Here is a 23,721-nt window from a genome sequence, read left to right on the forward strand (position 1 = left end):
TTTAGTCTCCTCGATATTGTACACTAAGCCGTTCGAAACAATTACTAACCAAGGGCGGTCCCCTTTTTGTAAGAATACTCTCCAATAGCACTGTCAAGCTTTTATCCAGATGCTCCCTTTATGAGCAAAAGAATCAGACTCTCTGTATACAGTATAAATCTTTTCAGACATCAATTCTGCCAAAAAAATCATCTGAATTTTTAGTACTTCTGAAGAATTTGACACAATCTAGATATAACCAAGAATCTTCCTATGTTGCCTGGGTTAACATCATCCAAGTGTGGCCCATTCAATTACCAGTGGTACCTGCAACAACATAAACCACCTCTAAAATGGTGAATCTGAGTCAGACCTTGGAGAACAATCTCCCTCCTTTCACTCTTGCAAACTGTTTCATTGTTTTGTGAGAACCTGTAAACACCCTCGAGTTCTTGATTACGGAGCCTTTGAGAAGTTCTTCGAACATCCTCGAAGCTCTTTGACAGATGTATCACCAAGAAAGCATATGGCACAACTGAGATTTACTGGCAAAAGCACTTACTGTGGCAGCTCTTATTACCAGAAGTCCCTGCAAGAACACAAACCACCTCTAAAACGATGGAAGCGAATTGGATCTCTGAGGACAATCTCCCTCCTTTCACTCTCTGAGAACAATTTCATGGTTGTGTGGCAATCCTGACACACCCTCAAGTTCTTCATCACTCGTATTGGAGCTGCCTCTGGCAAAGCAATCATTCCCAGTGCTACCGCCAGCTTCTCACTATGGCAGTTCATTAAATTTTGTCTCTTTTCTGGACTGGGGTCATTGAACCTCAAAGTCTCAGTCCTAGCATAAGCAATCTTTTCTATTTTTGATAGCATTTCCTCTAGTTTTGCATATATTGCATGACTCTGGGGATGGGACTTGTCCCCTGCAACAAATGAGTGAACAGATGCCCCTATTTCGATCCAACTAAGACCAGGTTCCTTCTTCACTCCTCGATCTTTCATCAAATCTCTTATTTTTGTTGCTAAAGACTGCTTTCCGGCATCCAAGTACATGTTATACAGAATCACATATGATGCAGAGGCATCAGGCTCCAGCTCCATTATCCGCTTTGCGACACATGCACCTCTTTCTATGTCCCCATGGATCCTGCAAGAGCCCAACAAAGCCCTCCACATAACAGGGTCATAATCGAAGCCTGAGTTCAATATGAAATCTTCAGCATCAGCCAGCCTCCCAGCCCGACCTAGAAGGTCAACAATGCAAGCACAATGCTTCACATTTGGATTCAAGCCATAGTCTCTTTTCATGCTTTCAAAGTACCTGCAATAACAGAAAATAAATATATCTCTATGAGAACCTAATGAGAGGGGAAAAAGTGGCAAAATTAAGCACCCTGTCAACGTTAGATTATGAGGTATGCTTGATAAATAAAAGATCTATTCTCCCTCATTGTTCTTCTATCAGGGAAAATCCCTTCAAACTTAGCTGAAACTATTGCAAATTTCTCCAAATCGACAATATCTTCTTGATAGACTCCACATGAGCAAAAATAATTTCCCTTATAAAATTGATCATTCTTTTTATGGATAAATATTTATCAGAAATGAATGAAAATAATTGTATGAGTGTAAAAGTTATAGAATTTTGGTTCAAAATTTTATCCATTGAATAAAAAGTCCTACAAATCACTTGACAAGGATAATGACCAGTGCAAGAAGGCATGGTAGGAAAGAAGATTTACCCAAATCCCTCATCCACCAGTCCTCCATGGCTACAAGCAGTAAGAACACCTAGGAAAGTAATGTGGTTTGGTGCAACCATGCAATCCTCCATCTCCTTGAAGAGCATCATAGCATCTCTTGTACAACCATGTTGTGCATGGGTTGAGATCATTGCAGACCAGGAAACAACATCTCGGTTTTCCATCTCCTGGAATGTCTTCTCAGCAGCATCAACATCCCCTGACCTAGCGTACATGAAGATCCTTGAATTACCACAAATGGTGAACCTATCAAATCCAACTTTTATGGCATAACTCTGAATCTGCTCCCCAGATCTCACCATAGCCAAATTTGCACAAGCACTCATGATACTTGATATAGTGAACTGATCAGGTTTTCTTCCAATGCTCAATATATCATGAAACAAGCTAAGTGCACTTTCAAAATGCTCATTCTGAACACAACCCGAAATCATGGATGTCCAAGTAACAATGTCTTGCTTAGGGACAGAGTAGAAGCATCTAAATCCTTCTTCCATAGAACCAGAGTTTGAGTACAAGTCAATGAGTGCGCTTCCGATGAACTCATCACTCTGGAGACTGTTTTTGAACACTTGGCTGTGGATTTGTTTCCCAAACTCAAAAGCATTGGCCAAGTTACAAGCTCTCAGCACACTCGAGAATGTGAACTTTGAGGGCCACATTCCTCTCCTTTGCATTTCAGAGAAGAGCCCTAATGCTTCATTTATGAGCTCATTTTCTATTTCCACTTCCATTCGGCAAAAGCCAGCAATCATAGCATTAAACACAACAACATTCGGATCAGGCATGAGTCTAAAAACCTTGACTGCACTATTCAAGGCACCATTCTTCGCATACAAGTCAATCATCGCACTGCCAACAAATACATCAAAGTCCAATCCAACTTTTACAACACACCCATGAATCATCTCACCCACTACCTTTGAACTTTTTAAACTTGAACAAGACTTTAGAACACTACCAAGAGCGAAAGAATTCATCTTCATCTCTAACTGGTGCATCTGACTCAAAATTTTTAATGTATCCTCAGCTAAACCAATCCGAACATAAGCCGAAATCAATGAATTCCATGAAACATCATCTAGTTCGGCAGCATTATCAAACACACGCGTTGCTTCATCGATCCTCCCGCACTTGGAGTACATGTCAATAAGCGAGTTGGTCAAGAAAACATGCTGATGAAATCCACCAACTACAACCAACCCATGGATCACCTTCCCCAGCTTCAAGTCACCGGAACGAGAACAAATACCTAACATGGTACCATAACTGAACCGGTCGATCTTAACATTGGCATTTCTTGCTTGCACAAACACATCCATGGCTCTATCGGTATGGCCCGTTTGAATATACCCAGAAATAAGTGAATTCCATGACACAGTATCTCTCTTAGGCAATCTATCAAACAGTCGGCGGGCAAACGTCGTGTCGCCACATTTACAGTACATGTTTAGAAGATTGTTCTGAAGGAAGAGACAGGGATTGAAGCGGACTCTGATCATGTGAGCATGGACTTCCTTCCCGTGGATAAGAGATTGGGAACTTGCGGTGGACTGGAGGAGTTGCGTGTAGGCAACGTTGTCCATGGAGTGATCTAAATTGGGTTGGGGGTGGAGAAAGGTGGTGAAGTGTTTGGGAGTTTTGGAGAAGGATACACGCTCCGAGGTGCCGATTAGATATTCGAAAAAACAGAGCGTTCTCATGGCACCTCACGGAGTATTATTAATTGCAACAGAGGTGTGGGAGCTACAAAATATATGGAGGTACAGAAACAAACCAATGAGACGGTCTTGGCTTTGGGAGAACTAGAATTGGAACCAGGCTGTTGGTACCAACCTATTTTAACTCACCATTTGTGACAAACACAATTATGTAGAATGTACTCAGACATTACGGAATCTTGCCAGTATTCTACAAGATGAAATAATAAACGAATAAGAAACTTATATCATTTTAAATATATTTTAAATACTTAGTAATCAAAACTTGATTTAAAAAGTAAATACTGGATTAGAAAAGACAGTCATATTTTGATATTGTCTTGGCTGATATTTCAGGATCTTACTCTTATATCAGTCGGGAAAATTTTGGGAGAGATATTGGATTATCTTGAATATCTGTTTCTAGATAAAAATATTGTTAGAATTATATATATATATATATATCTCGATTATGTGTACGTATTTTCTCTTTCCGTGGATCTAAATAATATATTTAAGCGTAACTCAATCCACATTGAGATTGCATTTTATTTTTTTTTACACTTTTGGTGGCAAATAAGTCAGGGACACTTTAGTTCTGCTTTACTAAGTGGCTCATTCAATTAGAGCACAGATCAAGCTCAAACCATGATTCCAGGGTCAGCTAGTACACAAGCCTGCACAAGTAAATCTCAAACGATTGTCCAATCGGAAAAAGTAAGTAATGAGAATGGTTTTAGGCTTGGCAAGTCCCGGTCGTTCATGACCGAGCTACAGGATAAGCCAATATCGTTTTAAGCTCCCAGGGAACTTGCACACCTTCTAAGCAACCAACTCAAGCCCTTATTTGATCTAACCTGCAGTTGATACTGTACATGTTAATGCTTTTGTTGGGACCATTCAATCGACCCCGACTCCGACTCTACATCGATCTTATGAACATATTACTCCGACTAACAATCAATTGACCGACCGACAGTCGACTATTATCAATCAGTAACGGACAACTTAATTAACCTCCAATCGAAGACCATCGACATATCAGAATTATCGATCGATGCTCATTCGGATCTCCAAGACTACCGACTTACCACTATTACCGACATATAGTCGGCCTATCTTTTCAACATGCGTAACCGTTATAAACGGTTATCGACTACGTGTCACAGTCATTAGTGGGCATAAACGACCCATTAACTCTATAATTATGGTCCGATGAATTAGCGTCATAAAAAGCGGGACCACGTGCTCGACAGTTACATCAGAATCATTTATAAAAGGAGAGATAAATGAGCAGTAAGGTAAAGCAATTCTGGGCTGAGACTCTGCCATTTCAAATACTCTTATCTGCTGTTCACCACTCTCCGTCGACTTAAGCATCGGAGGGTCCCTGTCGGATACAATTTCGATATGTGAGGACTTTGTTTTGCAAGTACTCTTCACCGGCGATAGGCGACAATAAATTGACCGCAATAGATTGGTGTGCCAGATAGAAAAATATGATACAATCAACCATACCAAAAATCAGAGCCCATCTCTAGTGGTAGAGCCCAGTTCTTCGCGTCCTGTGGTCACAATGGATGCGCAAATTACTGCGCTTATGCAGTAAATGAAAATATTAATGGAGACGGTTCAAAGCCTCTAACAGTAGCAGCAGACGCTGGTGGAAAAGCCGGTAGCTCATTTCGTGTTATTTAGACACAACCACCATCCTCCACGGTGCTCACCTTCCTCTTCTCTAGGTTGTGCATGTCATGTGCCCACTGAAAGCAAAAGATAAATCAAGTCAGACCAAATCAAAAAAAAAAAAGAGAGAGAACTTATCCCGAGTATCATTGGGTAGAAAGAAGAAAATATTTCGGTGACCGTCCTGTTCTTCCTATTCTCCCGATCAATCGGGAGAAGAGCAGCTTCGATGAGCCGCCTAGCCAATGCCGGATTGGCCAGAGCTGACTCACCCTCGAAGATCTGAATGTCTACAAGGGTTGAAAGGCCTGTAGACGATCCGTCATCGATCGAGGTCATTGGTGCCTTGCCTCGATCCTCGGTCGGCAATCTTGCGCTTGAGAACACTGGGAAGTCGGAACTCGATTGTGCCCCGAAACATTCCACCGGAGGAATGACTGGCGCAGCCGCAGCTTGCTCAAGTACGACAGTGACTCCTATCGCAGTTCGAACCTCTGCTGATGGAGCCGTCCATGGTACTATAGCAGCTCCGTCTTCTCCCGCCGTCCTATCTTCTACAGAAGGCATCTCAGGAAGCATTGTCGGGGCTGACAATGCTAAAACTGGCTCGAAAATTGACTCCGACAGAATGTCAGATCCCCTCGTTGGTGCGGACGGAGTGGCGACCCGACTCTTCTTCGATGGTCGAGAAGGGCCAGTTTCGGATGCTGCCTTCTTCTTGACAGCATGCAGACGAATATCAGTAGATGACACTCGAGTCCTCGACTATATGGCTACAATCAGAACAAAAAAATCAATACAGTTCAAAAACAAACAAAAGCAAAAAAGTAAACAACTGACTATGTTATACCTAAAGAAATAACCGAATTAAGCATGGCATCGTAGAGAGCTTGTTCGGTCATCAGCTCTCGCTGTGGTGGAACTGCCATGTCTTTCAGTCGAATGAAGTCTTTCCGATCATCGACCTCCACCTGACTGTTCTCATTGGGGCTGGTCCTTGGATCACCCTAGCATGAGGGAAAATCTCAGGGAGACGAAGAAGAAACGAAGAAAAATTGGTTCTTCTATCCATAAATGGACGATGGAAGATTGATGATAAAAGAAAAGCCTTTCCTCGGATTGAAAAACCACCAATCCTTAGCTTCGGATGAGGACGAAGGATGAAAAAAGATGAAAAAAGAGAAGGATGAAAAACAGTCAGTATGAGATGACACAACAGAGCAAAACTAATGATCAGCTGAATTGAGTTCGGAGCCAGCTGAGTAGGACAGAGGCCATAATAATCAAGAAGATTTTGGATGAATTTTGAAATCGAAAATCGGTTCGAAAGTCCTCGACATAAATTACGATCTGACCCGAAGGAGAGAAATTTACCCAACCATCCGAGCCAGGTGTGGAAAGTTGGTACTGCTCTGGGATACGATATTGTTTCCGGAGCCGTTCAACATTGGATTCGGATAAGGAAGAAGTTTTCATTTTCGGATCCGAAGGAGAGTCATCGGTCGGATTTTCCGACTGACTATCCTGAGAAAAAGAAGTTTTTCTGCTAGTCATGAAAAACTAGAGAAGAGAAGAAAACCCTAAAGCAAAAGCCCTAAAAGGAGGACTCAAGAATAAAGACAAGAAAATGACTTGAAACTAATGAGGGGTGAGAAGAACAGGTACTTGGAGCTCCTAGTACTAGGGCAGCCTTTCGACAGAACCTTCCACTGCAGAGGATAGTGATAAATGCAAAGTAAAAGTCTGACTGAAAGCGACTATATACATATAGGACCTCTCAACGGTCCAGATGAAATCGGTCGAATCTGAACCTCTTCAGATAACGACATGTGGCAACATCTAGCTGATCATTGATCGGACGGTTCGATGCACCTGCTCTCGATCGTGCCACCTCACCGTTATCCGCGTGAATAGCACAGAGTTAATAATATTTTGACACGTGACCAAAATCTACTAGTCAGAATCAAATCGTCCGATGTCGAATTATCTTTCTGAAATGAGAGCTCAATAATGATTTTACAGCTATCAAAACAACAAAATAACTAAAGATATTTCGTATTCCAAAAAGTCATTAACATCAGCAGTCGAGTCAGGGCTCGAGACAATGCGTGACAACTTCCTTCGTCTAATGTAAAGCCACGTGATGATATACATGTCAGAGCACCTTGGACTTGAAAATGGAGAGCAACTATTGAGACCATTCAACCAACCCCCGACTCTGACTCTAAATCGGTCATATAAACACATTACTCCGACTAACAATCAATTGATCGACCGACAATCGACTATTATCAACCAGCAACGAACAATTTGATTAACCTCTGACCGAAAACCATCGGCATATCAGTTACTGACCGATGTTCATTTAGATCTCCAGGACTACCGATTTATTACTATTACCGACATATAGTCAGCCTATCTTCTCAATACGCCTAACCATTATAAACGATTATCGACTACGTATCACAGTCATTAGTGGGCATAAATGATCCATTAACTCTATGATTATGATCCGATAATTTAGTAACATAAAAAATGAGACCACATGCTCGACAGTTATATCAGAATCATTTATAAAAGAGAAGGTAAATGAGCAGCAGGATAAGACAATTCTAGACTGAAACTCTGCCATTTCAAATATTCTTATCTATTGTTCATCACTCACCGCTTACTTAAGCATCGAAGGTCTCCGTCGAAAATAATTTCGATCTGTGAAGACTTTATTTTATAGATGCTCTTCACCGACAACAGACGATAAGAGATTGACTACAACAGCTTTCAAGCCAAGCCTGAGCAGCATGCAACGCAGACACTCAACACATTATGAGCCTCAAATTGTGCCGCTCCACTCATTATGAGCCTAAATTTGCGGATGCTATCGCTTTAATTCGCAACATACTCAAAGAAACAGAGACCTAGAAATAAATGTGTGGATATCTCCTTTTAATCCTCAAAAAAACAGACAAGACCATACTCACGGAATCAGCTACTTCGGAACAGGGATCCGAAAGAAAGAGTTGCCACCCCGTGGCATTACGTACCATTCATGGTGTTCAGTGGATCCTCGTACAAATTTTCAAATTCTTACCTGCCATCAGAGGCTCCATGCTGCATTTGACGAAGGTCAAAAGAGGGTTAAATTAAATAAACAGACTTCTTTTTAACTCATTTGATCTACCACCCAAAGCTAGACAAGTAAAAAGGAAATTAAAAATTAATAAAATATTTTTGTTTTGCACTAAACCCAGGATAAACCATTCGATCACATATGATGTCGTACAGTGGGTTAGAAATAAATTGACCTGTTTATTTCATGTTAGTTCGTCCCGCAACCTAAAACAGTCTTAGCCCCTCGGGCATTTACAACGTGGTTGATTAAGCCAGGATGACAATCTGAAAAAGTAGTTCAAATATAATATATTGACCAAAGTCCCATCTTGTGGCCAGGCATCCACATGGCCAGAAACTGCACAATATAGTCAGTCACCTTACGAATAGAGCTGGATGGCTTACAAAATAGCAGCAACATAAACAGGAATCAAATAGCTGCATTAAGGATCACTCATCTTCAACCAAGGGTAACAAAATAAACATTTTATAACAGCCAAAGACAACTTCAACACCGAAAATCACTGCTGTGAATGTAAAGGAGCTTATTCTTTAGTCCCGTAAAGCTCATCAGCAGAAACAGAACGTCAAATTTATCACAATGCTGACCAAAGAAAAACCAGACACAGCTAACAGATACATATGAGCTCCATTAACAGAAGTCAAAATGGCCACACATTAGCTAGAATGAGCACCACTAACACAAATTTATAATGAAGTGAGACCTGCCATGCATCTTCAGGGAGCAATTTTATATTTCATCTGCTTCCAACTTAATTCACATCAATAGATTAAGACTGCCCCTGTGTCACACAGCGAAGCCATGTTATTTTAAAATAAACGAATTTTGGAATTAATCATTTCAACAGAACCCTAGTCATAGTTTACAGCTATAGCTCCAACATAAGCAATAAAACAAACCGAATATATCAGCCGTAGACAATCATATCCCATTATCAGACAGATCACTAACTTCTAGGTTGTTACTGAAATGTTTTAGTCTGTTAAAGTTGAGTGTTACTAAAGCTAAATTGTTTGACCACCCTGTATAACCAACAAAAATCAGTGTCATTTCACAGGAATTTCTCAAAACTGCAGCTACAGATCCACAAGAACTATTTACTTCAGCAGCATTTTAGATTTACAACAAAGAGAGATACAAGTTATAGCATTGGAAGTGAAATTAAGCATGAAAAAAAGGGATTTATAATCTTATTTTTCTGATAGACAAATTCACACTTCAGCGACATTTTAGCAACTGCAAGAAAAAAATTCACAATCCCTACAGTGAACATATTTACAAAAGATAAATTCATACTTACAAGCAACATTTTAGTAATCAAAAGACGGTAAAAATTTTAGGGCTCTTCTGTGTGGATCTAAGGAATTTCCGGTAACTATATGTAATTTAAGTTTTACTGCATCAGTGTATCAGTTCTTCAGTTCTTTAGCATTCCATATAAAAGTCCATCTAAAATCACATCTTACTGCCTCATAAGCAACATTCATTGCTAACCCAAATGCAGCATGACCAGGTACCTAAAAAATTAGTAAACACATACAGACTCAAAAATATGGCATCTTATGCATATCATCAATCCTCATAACAGTGCAGCTGAAAGTCTTAAGGTTGGCAAATGAATCATATCAGCATAGCAACCAAAGGCCCCCACCCCACCCCAACCCCACCACCCACCCCCCCTGCCGCCAGCCACCACAACCAAAAAAAAAAAAAAGGTGAAAAGGATTTTTCAACAAGTTTAAATGGCTATCATACCTGCCACGGCTGTGGTTGTCCTTCGACAAGACCAGGGTGGCTCTGCCCATAACTGGAACCTCCTCCCTGCCTATGATCTGCCCCATATCCAGGTCCTGCTCCTTGTCTGTTATCCCCACCATAACCTTGTCCGCTGTAACTAGGACCCGATCCCTGTCTGTAATCTCCATAACCAGGGCCTGGATTTTGCCCATAATTTCCAAAACCAGGGGAGCCACCATATCTATAATCTCTTCCCTGTCCTTGTGGGAAGTTCCTCTGCTCTGAAGGGCCAAAATTACCTCGATCTCCTTGGTTAAAATCTCTTTGATACGAAGGCATGGGATCTCTCAGTTCTCCCTGGTAACCATCTCTTCCCCCAGCCGGTGCATAATCCCTTCGTTCACCTTGCCCAAATTCCCTTCTCTCTCCAGGAGGAAAATCTCTACCTCCAGGTGGACCATAGCCCCTTCCATCTGGTCCACCCTGGCTATAGTTCTGCTGTGGAGCATAATTTCTTCCATCTCCTTGAACATAGCCTGGGTTCCCAGGTGGCAGGTTTCCTTGTGGTGGCGGCCTGTTATAATTTGGCCGGTCATACCTGTTTTGGTTTCTCGGTCTTCCTTGCCTTCCATATTGAATTGGAGGAGGCCTTGGAGTGATAACACCATTCTCATATTTGTCTCCTGAAATTTTTCGGGACGAAAGGCAAATGCACATATAATCAACATATAAAAGCTACCAAACTGTCTTATCAATTAAATGTTCTGGTTCACTGCTTTTAAAACTACAACTTCGAATCAAACATTATACATGTTTGACCCATAGTCCACAATATGAGAGGACTCATCAGAATTTGCAAACATAAATAATAAGAATAAAGAATGGAAAGTAGCAAACCTCCATACTCCTTGTTTACTGGATCAATATATGAGTCCGGCAAAATAAAGACAACTCCAGGCAAACCTGATTACAACAATGTCGGTTGTAAGCATTTGAATCCTAAATTCAAGCTTCCCATAAGAGGACAGGACTCACCTCGAAATTTTTCCGACATTTCTTCAGTCATTACAGCTTGAAAACCAGTGTAGGTTGTGGTGCTTAATGCATACATTCTTTTCTTCGCCTCCTCCACACTGCAACATCAAGAATGGAGTAATACTTTCCAAATACCGATGTCCATTATATGATAACCAAAAATATAGTTGAGGTCAGAAGGCAAAATATCAAAAAAGAAGATGCGGCAACAAGAAACAAATCATGTTCTTAAAAGAGAACTTATTTCTGAAGTATTAAGAGTATTGGACCAAATCATGATGTAAAACAAAGCACTACTGCTTAAAAATTAATATGCATCTTAATTTATTTTCTTAAAAAATAGCCAAATACTAAAATCAATTAGTATGTTAGCATACTCTCTCTCTCTCTCTCTCTATATATATATATATAAAGGCTTTCGCTACTGCATAATCATGAAGTGTCATAGGTATGAGAGCCCAATCAAATGACTGTTACAAGCATTAGAGAACCGAAATTGTACTCCATCATTTCACATAGAACTAGTTTCAAGCTATCCACAATTAATCAGCAAGGAATTTTTATTTATGTTGACTGAGATTATTAGATAGCTCCATCCACAATAAAGATTTATAGAACCATGTAGGTCATTTTAGATTTTCAACTGAATCAGAAATTAGGTTCAAATTTTCCATTACTAACATTTCAAGAATAAAATCTGCAGACAAACTAAATTATGGCCTGTTTTGTTTGTGATTCTGTTTCTCTACAAATTAGTAAAATACAACATGGAGATTGACGTTGAAGATCACAAAATTTCTCCCATTCCTTCCAAATCTCACTATTTTTGAAAACAATGCATCTTTGCTATCAAAAGCTTATAAGAGTTTACAAACAATTTAAAAAACAGAAGAGCTTCATCATACAAGTTGTGTTCAATCAGTTTATTTTTCTTCTTCGGTTTTTCAAAACCAAAACAGCAAATTGAAGCAATACCGGACAGGCTGTTGAATAATAAATCAAATACCCATAGCCAAAAAGATAGATTAAACCCACACCATTATTTGGGCTCCAAATGGTGGCTCATACTAAACAGCAACAGAACTAATATAACTCGAGGGGAAATATCAAGCATTCCAATCCATAAGACAGTATCGAACCAGTATACTCCATGTGATAAATGCAAATATCTATTCAAATTCGACCATCTATCTCATCATTTATATGCGAACCATCGAAAACCTACAATCAAATTACAATTATAAGAAACCTAAGAAATCCAATTCAAACGGAAAATGTCCATTTTAACCAGCAAATTTGTTTGCTTGGTTCCCTAACAGAAAGAACAAACCAAGATCACTTCATAACATCCAGGAGAAGAATTAAGGCTAACCTGCCGACGACCTTGGCGAGGGTCTGGATGTAGGTCTCGATCATCTCCTCGCGGGTGGGAGCGGGGTCCTTGGGGAAGTCCATTGTGATAAGCCAATGGTTGTAATCGCAACCCTCGAACAAAATCTCGTCCGGCGATATCTTCCTCTCCTCGCCGCCGTCCGCCCAGCGGTCAGAGACCATCGCCGACGACCGGAACGAGAGAGACTGGATGCAATAATGGGGCCGAATGCTAGAGTTTCCGAGGAGCGCCGGGGCGGCGCGGGGCGGCGAGACAGGGAGAGGAGGGGAAGAAGACGAGGCGATGGAGGAGAAGGGACGACTTCTAAGGAGGGAGGAGGATAGGACAAGGGCTCGGCGGAGGCGGAGAGAGAGCGCCATGGCCGGGATTTAGGGTTTCAGAGAGCAACTAGGGTTTTAGAGCGGCAGAAATGAGGTAACGAACGGTCGGGTATTATAGAACCCAGGCCATGGCAATTGGCATGTAAGATCGCGTCACTACACGTGATCGACGGAATAGATGATAGACATACTACAGTCTACAACGATTTGCTACGGAATAGGTTATAGACATATCCCCATGATATGTTTTAGAGAAATTCTTTATGCACCACCACGGACGGTTCAGAACTGCATGCGCCATCCATGATGATTAATTTTTATACAGAGTTGATGAAAAAAAAAAAATTTATACATCTCACTTCAATTCTGTACGTAAATCAATTATTATGGATGATGCACATAATTCTATACCATCTATAATATATAAATTTTTTTTTATATTTTTTTTTTTATTTTGAAGATACGAACATATGAAAAAGAAGGTAAAGAGCTATCAGTAACTAATAAGTCCCAAGTTTATTTGTTATTTTAATTAGAGATTTTTTTATTCTATTAAATTATTTTTATTATTATTAAAAAAATTTAAAATTATTTTAAAATAAAAAATTTATATTTTTATTATCACCATTAATACCCTCATCACATTATTTTGGATATAGTTATTATCATTACTATCAATATCACTATCATCACCATCATTATCTCCGCCACCGCAGTCACCACCACCGTTGGCATCTCCATTGCTATTTCTATCATTGTCTTCATCAGATGGCCTCTATTGTTATCTATTTTGTCATTAGTAACATCTCAAGTGTACTATTATCACCATCTTTATTACCATTATCATTGGCCCCTTCACCGTAGCACTACCTTGCCACTAAAATCACCACCATTAAAGCTATATTGTCATTATGGTCATCTTAGTACCATTACTGTCATATTTATATCTTAAAAAATTTAAATATAAAAAATTTATTTATATATTTTTTTGAATATAAATATTTTTTATTTTTAAATTTTTGAAAATAGCCAAGGGGTTGTTTGAAGCTCAATGGTTGAAGTTGGATTCCAACTAAAGTTATATCACAACTTAAGTTATAATTATTGATTTTAGAAGAAACTCAATATTAGTGTTCAAAAAAATTTGAAAAAAAAAAAAAAAAAAAGGAATGTCGCTGATAGACATTTGGTCAAACATCTTACAACAAGATGCCAGGTTGAAATACTTACATACGAAAAAAAGGAGGGTGTTCTAGAAAAAGGGACCAATATTCATTAGTGGTAAAGATATGGATGTGGAATTCTATGTCTATAAGCTGAGAGAGAGAGAGGGTGATGCAGGTCTTAAGGAGGATAGAGAACACGGTGTTAATCATTGTAGAGTTGTTTGCTAACAGTCGTAGCCTGATTTAGTCTTTATAATTTTAAGAAAAAAAAACTAATAAATATAAAAATACTGCTCTAAGACTCGCAACTAGCATACACCTAAGTTGAGCAAGCACGTGGTCACTAGCCAACTTACCTCAAAGCCCAAATTAGGCTTTTTGAAAAAAAAATTCTATTTAAGCAAGAAGACTTGCTTCCGCATATCTAATGTAGGACTAAAATAAAAAAGAATTTTAAAATTTTTGAAACAACTAACAAATAGGGGATAAGGTTGTTTTTATTTTTTTAAAATTTAAATTTTTTTATAAATTAAAACTCCAACAAATATTACATATCAAGCAATTAAGCCATGTTTATAAGTACACTTATTGGTATTTGGCATCTGCAATTCATGTGGTTTGTTGAAGGGAGGAGAACGGTTGATGGATGGTCATAGTCCAACTAAAATTGCTTAATATAGATTTGATGAATATACTCTATTTTAATTTCATATATTTTTAAATTTAAAAATTATGGATAAATATAGGATATTGTTATTATAAGAACCTGTATATTCAAATGGAAATAAGGTGTTAGGCATATATGAGTCTGTGCTCTCCGTATATTCAATTACATATGAAAATGGTTTATAAATTTTATTATGATCGATTTTTATTATCAAGAAGTATATTCAATGCTTCTTGTATCAAATTTTTTCTGACGCATTACTAATTCCTCTATATAAATCTACTTATGGCTAATAAACCGATAAGAGTAAGTTTCGATAAATAACCCTTCTATAGATTTTATTAATATCCAAACTCATTATTTTTTTCCCATCTGTTTGAATGATTGGTCTCAATTCTCTCTCTCCCTCTAAAATTTGCAACGTAAACTTGTAGCGTAGATATGGTGGTACATGACATCTGCTAACACTTTTAATCATTAATCGATAGGACTTTTCACAATCAATTGGCATCTCTCTACATTGAAAAGTAAAATCAAAGATTCAAACCAAATTGTGTCATCCTTTAATATTTCTCACTAAAAAAATAATAATAATAATTAAAATTTATATTCTTACTAAGCGGCTAAAGATTTTGATAGTTATACAAAATGACCTAAATTCACATCCCATGTTTTCCCGGGTTTGGGGGGCTCTAGTGATATTTGGGAATGGACCGCTCCTCTTAAATAATCAATTACATATAGCACAATTTTCCTCCACCATCTCCTGGTAGACGCTCAGGGCCACCAGACGAAGCGGCCGGCTTCCACCACCGAAGCAATTGTTCACATCTTGGATGTTGTTAGTGTAGACCAAGATTGGAATAAACCACACCTTCCACCCTTCAAGCTCTCTTATTGATTCATGGCTCCATAAATTAATAAACTCAGCGCTTCCATCTCTGTTGAATTTAGCTTCACTACAATTGGTCATCTTTCGCACCCTATGAAACCCATAATAAAACACAACCATCATGAACAACTTAGCTACTTAATCTTTAGAAATCTTAACTGCATATATGGCTTTTCTCAGCATGGACTCATCATCAGTTCTCAGCAGCCACTTCCATATGCTTTGTTTTTTTTCTTTTTTTTTTGGGTAAGACTTCCATGCTTTGTTAATAACCTCATCAGAATCACAATCATCATCTTTGGCAGTCTTAATTCGGAGACCAAATCCGACATCCAGTTCTTGAGCAACAACCTCTAGCATTTGTTACTCCATGTTGTCTACTATCACAATGCTAGGAATTATAGATGTTTCACCACCCTCCGGCGCCAGCTCGCTGCAACAGAAGAAGACTTTTGAAAGGTGTCATTTTACCTTTATGCATGCCAATGCAACTAGAATCTGCACCAAAAAGAGTAGGAGGAAGGAGAGGATCAGTAGAGTCATCTCATTGACACTCCCTTCCACAAACCCCCTATTTCCTTCTCTCTTGCGCACCAGTGTATGCGACCACTTTAGATTTTATGGATAAGTCTTTGTCCCGGACAGCTCTCTTCCACCACATATCAAGGTTCACTTTAGATGTTATAGAACATAAGTTTCTCCTTGGGTCTAGTATTTTGTATTCTGATGCAAGAAAATAAAATGTCAGAGTTTGACATTTGAAGTCTAAGTTGGAAGTATGGTCGATCTGTCGGTGGACAAGCGTGATAAAATATGTGAAAGAAAATTGGTTATATATATGGTGCCTTGTGCTCATTTCTAAGCAATTAACATTAAACTAGGCTAGAGGCGACACAATATATATATATATATATATATATATATATATATATATATATATATATATATATATATATATAAAAGAAGATCATGTGCGTTCATGATAGAAGCCAACTTTGTGTCAAGCGGCATGGCCTATAGTGGCTAAGGCTTGGACTTTCAACTATGATGTCAATATCTACTAACAATGACCGCACCGACGACATCCCAGTCTAGAATTTAATTGGTCATTTATTTTTGAAACAAAATAATAATTTTTTTATTAATCTATTATTGTTAAAAGAATAATAGCATAGCATGCTTCTCAAAACAAAATAATAAAATTATTTTGTTAAAAATCTGGTGAAACAATCGTGAGGATGTTGTTGGTTAAAGTTATATGCATTGTTTTAGTTAATCTAAAGCCTTTTAAATCTTTAAGATTGCGATTGCTCAACATATGATTTTGTAGATTTAGTTTCTTAAAGCATATTTAAATTGCTTGCTTATAAGTTTTTCTTCTGAAGGATGACGTTCTGGCTTCATTATTGTTTTCATTTGTATAACACTAGATATCCTATTATTACTTATTTCTATCAAAAAAAAATTTATAACCATGCTGTACCATCCAAAGTGTGTAAATACATCTGTAATTAATGCACCAATCTACCATCTGTTAGCACTACATGCAAATTTTATTGCCTGGCCATCTCATGTAGCATCTCTAAACAAATCTATTGACACACATGTAGTTGTTCAGGATTCGCATGCATGGTCTAGCAGCCCAATCATGCTCCTAACTGAAGGAAATAAGATACGATGTTCCTATATCATTTAAGGATTCAAATCCAGGCCACCTAATAAAAAACAGTAGCAATAATAATTTCCTACGCAAAAGATTGTACGTATCTCATTCTATAAGCTAAATTATTTTTTTAAAAAAATTATTAGACGAAGGCACCGCTCTCCAATATTATTCTATAACCTAATTTGCTAAATCTTTATTTAATATTTATTCAAACTTTCCTCTGCACGTGCATATGACGCTCACGTGAATTTGGGTCAATAATTGGGCCAGGTTCGTTCCATCGCTCGCGGGGAGGCCCCTGCGTTATGGGGAATCTTTGTGCGCCGACGCGTCACGCGAATCCCGAACCGAGTTTTTTAACCAAGTTACATCAGCGCCTCCAATTTCACCGCACTTCGTGGGGCCCACGACCACCCCACTTACGTTGCTCCCATCTCTCTCCTAGATAAAATGAGAGCCGGGGCTCCCCGGCTCTCTTCCATCTCTTGGTGCTTCCGCTTAGCATCAGAATTCGGCGTTCTGATGGCGGTCGAATCCAATGGCAAGAGCGATTCTCTGCAGTCCATCTGCTACGAGCGCGGATCCCTTCGCCTCCTGGACCAGGTCCTCTTCTTCTCTCTCTGGATTGTCCTTTACTTTGTTAATTTGTTTGCTTGATTCAGATTGGAAGCTTTAATCATCTGAAATACCCTTTTTTTCTTAATCTAAATGGTTGGATTTGGTGTTGTTTGTAGAGAAGGCTTCCTCGAGAGACCGTGTACTTGGATGTCCGGGATGCCACCGATGGATGGTAAGTTTAATCCTTACGTATTGCGGAGTTTTGAGAGTGTTTGGTTTGATAAAATTGTTATGTAGTCCTTGTTTTGGAAAATTTTAGCTTTTAGAGAAACTGGTTGTGTTAATGGATTTACGTTTTCAATCAAACTTGAATCTTTGCCGGCCTCACTTTGAGTGAATAGTGTTCTCTTTAGCTTTCTTGTTTTGAATGCTTACAGGTTATACGGAAATTGGTTCTATTTGTGGATTCCAGTTTCCAATCAAAATTGAAACTTTAAGAGTGGTATCTTAGCTCATATTCTAGCATTGAGGTTGCTTTGAGAATTTTTTTTTCCTAGTCGAAGAGCAGCCAAAATTAGATGAATTAGAAATTTGTTTCAACTAAAGCTGCAGGCATTTTATATAGACTTACAAGAAGTGGAAAAGGTACCTTTTTGACAGGGAGAAAAATATCAATGGATCCACAGTGACCGGTTGTGGTCATGGATCAAGGGGTCGAATGGCTCAGATGGTTGGCCTCCACCTCCGCATACATGAGGTATTGTCTTTGACTCATGACCATCTTTAGACTTCAGTGGATCTTTAAGCTTCAATAGGCCTTGATCATTTAGAGCCTCACGGTTTTGTCCTTTAAAATGCGCTTTACGTTGGGAGAGAAGGTTTCAATCCATATAAGTCATATTCTCTCTTGACTCATAACCGATGTGGGACTAAAGAAGCCGTCTCTACACTACAACACAACCCTCCAGTCAAAAGGAAGTATGTGTGGATAGGAGGCATTCTCACAGACGGCGCTAATGTTGTGGTCATGGGTCAAGAGGTCGAATGACTCAGATGGTTGGCCTATGCCTCTGCCTCCGCATACGTGAGGTATTGTTCGCTTTAACTCATGATCATTTTTAGGCTTCAATGGGCCTTTAGGCTTCAATGAGCCTTGATCATTTAGAACCTCATGGTTTTGTTATTTAAAAGACGCCTCACGTTGGGAGAGAAGATTCCAATCCATATAAGTCATTTTTCCTCTTGACTCATAACCGATGTGGGATTAAAGAAGCCCTCTCTATATCACAACAACTTCCATATTATACCATTTTTTGGAGAAGACTCGTATGGTGGTTTGCTGTGGTAGCAAGCATATATGTTAGACATGGGTCTTTTGCATGATCAGAGTATCCACCAAATCATAATTTTACTTGAGGTTTATAGATTTACATTTCTTTGCATGCCTATATTTTGGCTACGTCACATCCAGGAAATTATTTTTGTGGACCTAAGCAACACTTTTTTTGTTGTTGCTGTAAACCATTCAATTGTGTGGGTCGTTCAGCAGTAATTTCCTAAGCAGGATATTCGCAAAATTGTGTTTTTGCATGAAGACTATAAGTTTGAGAGCCTGATTGATGTAAATAGTCATATAAAAGTAAAAGGTGATTCCTTTTCCGGTGGAGGGTAACTGGAAGGCGAGAACAAGCTGTTTACTATTGGAACTTTTCAACTAAACAAAAAAAAAATTTAAAATTTATTAGTTTTTGGGCATGCTGAATGGTTTGGGTAAATGAGTTGGCCCTGTATAAGCAGCTAATTGGGATTTCCTCCCTATGAACTGTAGGACGTTCAACTCCTAAAAAGCACCACATAGATACATCCTAGGCTGAATAGATCTGCCATGTGTATATATTTTTACCATGTCAGATTCAGATTTTGATTAGAGCCGAACATTATATTATTGTTTTGCAAGTTCTACAAGCAGTGATTAGTCTCAGTCTCTTAGAGCAAAGAGTGTGCTTCATATTCTACTTGATGGGACTTGAGGTTCTGTTGCTGAGCTGTAACGTTTCTTTTTTAAGTATATTTGTTTGGAGGATTTTGTTTTACAATTCAATTTGGATTGCTACTCTAACTTATGTGTTTCCCACCAAATCCATGCTCTCCATTCTGCTTTCCTTTTACCATTTTTTTTTTCTTTTGGGCAAATTCCATTTATTATCTCTTTTTTTTTATTTTTCATTTTTCAATTTTTCAGGAATGCAATTAGGGATATGGTTGTCCGTGGTGCACCTGCAATTGCGATAGCGGCAGCCCTCTCCTTAGCTGTAGAAGTGTTTAACCTTGATTTTGCTGGGACATCAGGGGATGCAGCTTCTTTCCTTGTCAAGAAATTGGAGTACCTTGTTTCTAGGTAATGTTATCCAAGTTGGTAGTGCGGATGTTCTTGTGAATATTGATGAGTTGACCATCATTGTTATGAACTATGGTTCTACAGTCACATTTGGTTTTAGTTCTCTTAGTAGCAAAATTCCCCACCATACCTAATCCAGGCTCAATTTTTTGGCAGCCGACCAACCGCTGTAAATCTATCAGATGCTTCAACAAAACTTCAAAATATTGTGTCAAAGACTGCCAAGACTGCTACTGAGGCCAAAACTGTTTTTCAGGTGGGTTATGTGGGTTCTATCTGTGAGGCACCATATTTGTGATTCCATGTTACAGCTGTGCTTGACCTTTTGTCTTTTGCAAATGGACTCTAAGGTCTTGTTGACTGACATTTGGATAACTTTTCTGTTATTTTTTGTAGTTCTAAGCTGACTTAATTGGAGTATAGAATAACATAGAAGGCTTTAGAGTATAGATCAACGTTTTTTCTAGGCCAACTTAATTAGAAAACTGATGCAGGTTATTATTGCATTCATCCTTGTCCCATCATGCATTGCTTTAATGTTCTTTTACAACCATTTTGGTACATGATCCATTCTTAATGCCCTCTAGAGTCTGCATGATGCGGTTGCAGGAAAACATATGAAATCCTAGATGAATGTTTGTGGGAATCCATTTCTAGACTTCTAGTTCATTTGGTTGTGCACATGGAGTGCATGTCAATACTACTTTGATGTGGTGAGTTGAAACCACCCTTTCATGGAAGAGCTTAAAATGTTAAAGGACCTTAAATGTGGTCCTTGCAGACTAATAATCTTCCTGAGGTCATGAACTTCTTTTAGATGATTGGCTTAAACTGAAAACTCAAAGGCTATTGTAAGGCTTACTCTTGCTTATCAGCTTTTTCACATATGCCACTAGAGACAATGTAAAGGCTTCTCAGAGGATAGTGCCTCTAATATGGCATCAAGCACATCAATTGTTGTGGCTCTGCTTAGACTTTCTCCCTTGAGAGTGAAATGTTCTGCTCCATGCGGTTGCCTTTGATATCATACCCTATCATATTAGTGTTTCTCTTATGGGCTTCTATGAGTAAATCAGCCACTACTGTAATTTTTCACTGTTATCTAATAACTTGACACAGTAGGTTCTAGGAAGTACCCCCAAAACAAAATCATAATCTGGACTCGCTTTGTTGCCAAAACCAGTATTATACTATAAGCTATTCTGTTTACTGCTTGTTTGTTCCTTAAAACTGGCACCTGAAATCTCTTATTAACCATATTAACAAAACTTACTTTTCAAACTTATTTTGTTTATGGTTGGTTTATTTTGCTGATTGTGTATGTTCATCTTTCTTTCTAGTTTCCAAAACTTGCACCACTAATATGATAGGTCTCCTGTTAACTATTGGTGCTGTATTTTTTATTCTCCCATCAGGCATATATTGATGCTGCTGAAACCATGCTTACTGATGATGTTGCTGATAACAAAGCAATTGGGTTTCATGGAGCTAGCTTTCTTCCATGCCAGCTAAAAGACTCAGGAAAGCTGTCTGTTTTAACTCATTGTAACACTGGCAGGTTTATCAAGTTTACCAGTCTTCTGGTTTCTTTTAGTTTTACAATAGACATAGCTTAGTGAGGTTTTCACTAATGGTCTTGCTCTATCTTTGTCTGTTGACAGTCTTGCAACTGCTGGATATGGAACTGCATTGGGGGTTATCCGTGCCCTTCATGCTGGAGGATCTTTAGAAACAGCCTTCTGCACTGAAACACGACCATTTAACCAGGCAATAGTTCAATCCTCCAAATTATTTGGTTTTTACTTTTTTCCCTCAAATTTGCTGGACTGTTTTTAGTGGATCTTTGCCAGTAAACTCATTGCTGTTTTTTCCTTGCTTGTTCTGAAATCTCTATGATTCATATTAATATCCTACCATAGATATTTAACTTGCCCAAACTGTTTCTGTTGACTGGATGTCTATTAAACAGTGTCCAGATTGTTATCTTGATTTACCTACATTGGTGTTTATGAGGTTCACCAATTTTCAGGGATCCAGGCTCACAGCCTTTGAATTAGTTCATGATGAGATACCTGCAACTTTGATAACAGATTCTGCTGCTGCTGCACTGATGAAAGCTGGCCGTGTTAATGCAGTCATTGTGGGGGCTGATCGTATTGCTGCAAATGGTAACTACCAACACAAGGACTAAAAGTTGATATAGTTTGGAATTAATTCAAGTTTTAATCTCACTTTGTGCTTAATTTGTTTTGTAGGTGATACTGCCAACAAAATTGGAACCTACAGCCTTGCTGTTTCTGCATCATATCATGGGATACCATTTTATGTGGCAGCACCTATAACTTCTATTGATCTCTCACTTTCATCTGGGCAACAAATTGTTATAGAGGAAAGATCACCGAAAGAGTTGTTATGTTCTGATGGAGGACTTGGAAAGCAAGTAGCTGCATCTGGGATTGCTGTCTGGAACCCAGCATTTGATATTACCCCAGCTAATCTGATGACAGCTATTATAACAGAAAAGGTTTGTTCTTGTTCTACACACCAAGATTTCTCAACTATCTTGTTAACTGGTATTTTGTTTGAGCTGAACAAGTAGTGGCATTTTGATAAAGTTTCCTCCAAGTTTCATGAGTTTAAAGGGATGCCCATCCAGAGAAGCAAGGTTTCCTTTCTTTGGAAGGGAAGGAATTCCTGATAGTTTCTGGTTCTTTCTTCTTTTCTGGCTCATATCTAGAAAGTTTCAATCACGTTCTGAGGTTGATGGATTTTCTGCCAATTGGACAGATTGACACCCAGAAAGATTAGCCTGTGAATGGAACCATGCTGATGGAGCATGTAGTCCATGTATAATGTATTTGTGAATTCTGCGATGAGGCCTATTTCTGTTGCTTTCTATTCCTCTAGTCGCAACAAAAGTTTATTACAGCTAATTGCTAGAATCAAAAATTCCATGGTGTTTAAATGTTATTCTACTTTGTGTTCAGGGTGTCATCACAAAGGCCACTGCCGATGCTTTTGATATAAAGGGTTTTATACAGAAAGCACAAGGTAACGACATCGAATAGAGAGTTTTTTGTTTGATGGGCACATGGAGAAGAGCTGCTGATATGAGCATTTTCCAACAAGGTATGCATCAATGCTGGTGCTCCATGGAGCTCTCTTGTTCTTGGATGAAACAAAAACATCTGGCTTAGCTTTCCTCTTCTTTTCCCTGTTTTTTAATGAGTCTTGTAGTCCTGTTGCATAAAATATAACATTGTGGATGTATGTATACTGAATTAGGCTTAATACAATGGATCATTGCCAGATATTGTTCTTGTAAGTTATGAACTGAGCTCACTCAACTGCAGAGTACTTGATTGGTCCAAAAAGTATTTGAATATGTTCCTAGCACCATGAAACATTTCTGGGATATATATTTCGGCCATAGGCTGTTTTGCTTAAACTTAATGATGGACCTGCTCAATGTTTTTATAGAGATGCTGGCTTTTACCACTGTACAATGGCTCCTATTATGAAGAGCTATAGTTGCATGATGATACCTCTTTTGAATTTTATGGCTCTCATTGCCTTTTCTCTCCCCCATTTCTGTGGGAAAATGCTATGTGGTCTCCTGGGT

The 23,721-nt window shown here is 38.6% G+C and overlaps 3 protein-coding genes across 4 annotated transcripts; 1 reads left to right on the plus strand and 2 right to left on the minus strand.

The window, feature by feature from the left end:
• LOC105051725 (pentatricopeptide repeat-containing protein At3g13880) lies at positions 1-3,603 on the minus strand. Its single transcript, XM_010932302.4, has 2 exons — positions 1,731-3,603; positions 1-1,309 (listed from the first exon to the last, which is right to left on the minus strand). Exons 1-2 carry the CDS (start codon positions 3,452-3,454, stop codon positions 556-558), a joined length of 2,478 nt encoding a protein of 825 aa, XP_010930604.2. The 5' UTR covers positions 3,455-3,603; the 3' UTR covers positions 1-555.
• Positions 3,604-8,665: 5,062 nt separating this feature from the next.
• Positions 8,666-12,893, minus strand: LOC105036725 (uncharacterized). Its single transcript, XM_073243415.1, has 5 exons — positions 12,412-12,893; positions 11,040-11,137; positions 10,902-10,967; positions 10,023-10,687; positions 8,666-9,048 (listed from the first exon to the last, which is right to left on the minus strand). Exons 1-5 carry the CDS (start codon positions 12,789-12,791, stop codon positions 9,037-9,039), a joined length of 1,221 nt encoding a protein of 406 aa, XP_073099516.1. The 5' UTR covers positions 12,792-12,893; the 3' UTR covers positions 8,666-9,036.
• Positions 12,894-17,590: 4,697 nt separating this feature from the next.
• Positions 17,591-23,410, plus strand: LOC105051724 (methylthioribose-1-phosphate isomerase). Of its 2 annotated transcripts, XM_073243660.1 has the most exons (10): positions 17,607-17,746; positions 17,878-17,933; positions 18,362-18,458; positions 19,944-20,099; positions 20,256-20,355; positions 21,515-21,657; positions 21,761-21,866; positions 22,129-22,267; positions 22,355-22,623; positions 23,087-23,410. In XM_073243660.1, the coding sequence occupies exons 3-10, from the start codon at positions 18,403-18,405 to the stop codon at positions 23,165-23,167; spliced, it is 1,050 nt and encodes a 349-aa protein (XP_073099761.1). In that variant the 5' UTR covers positions 17,607-17,746; positions 17,878-17,933; positions 18,362-18,402; the 3' UTR covers positions 23,168-23,410. The 2 variants fall into 2 exon arrangements, with proteins under 2 accessions (XP_073099760.1, XP_073099761.1); XM_073243659.1 differs by lacking the exon at positions 18,362-18,458 and having other exon boundaries at positions 17,591-17,746.
• The last annotated feature ends 311 nt before the right edge of the window (positions 23,411-23,721 follow it).

The sequence above is a fragment of the Elaeis guineensis genome, chromosome 9 (assembly GCF_000442705.2).
Source record: "Elaeis guineensis isolate ETL-2024a chromosome 9, EG11, whole genome shotgun sequence".
Taxonomy (NCBI): Eukaryota; Viridiplantae; Streptophyta; class Magnoliopsida; order Arecales; family Arecaceae; genus Elaeis; species Elaeis guineensis.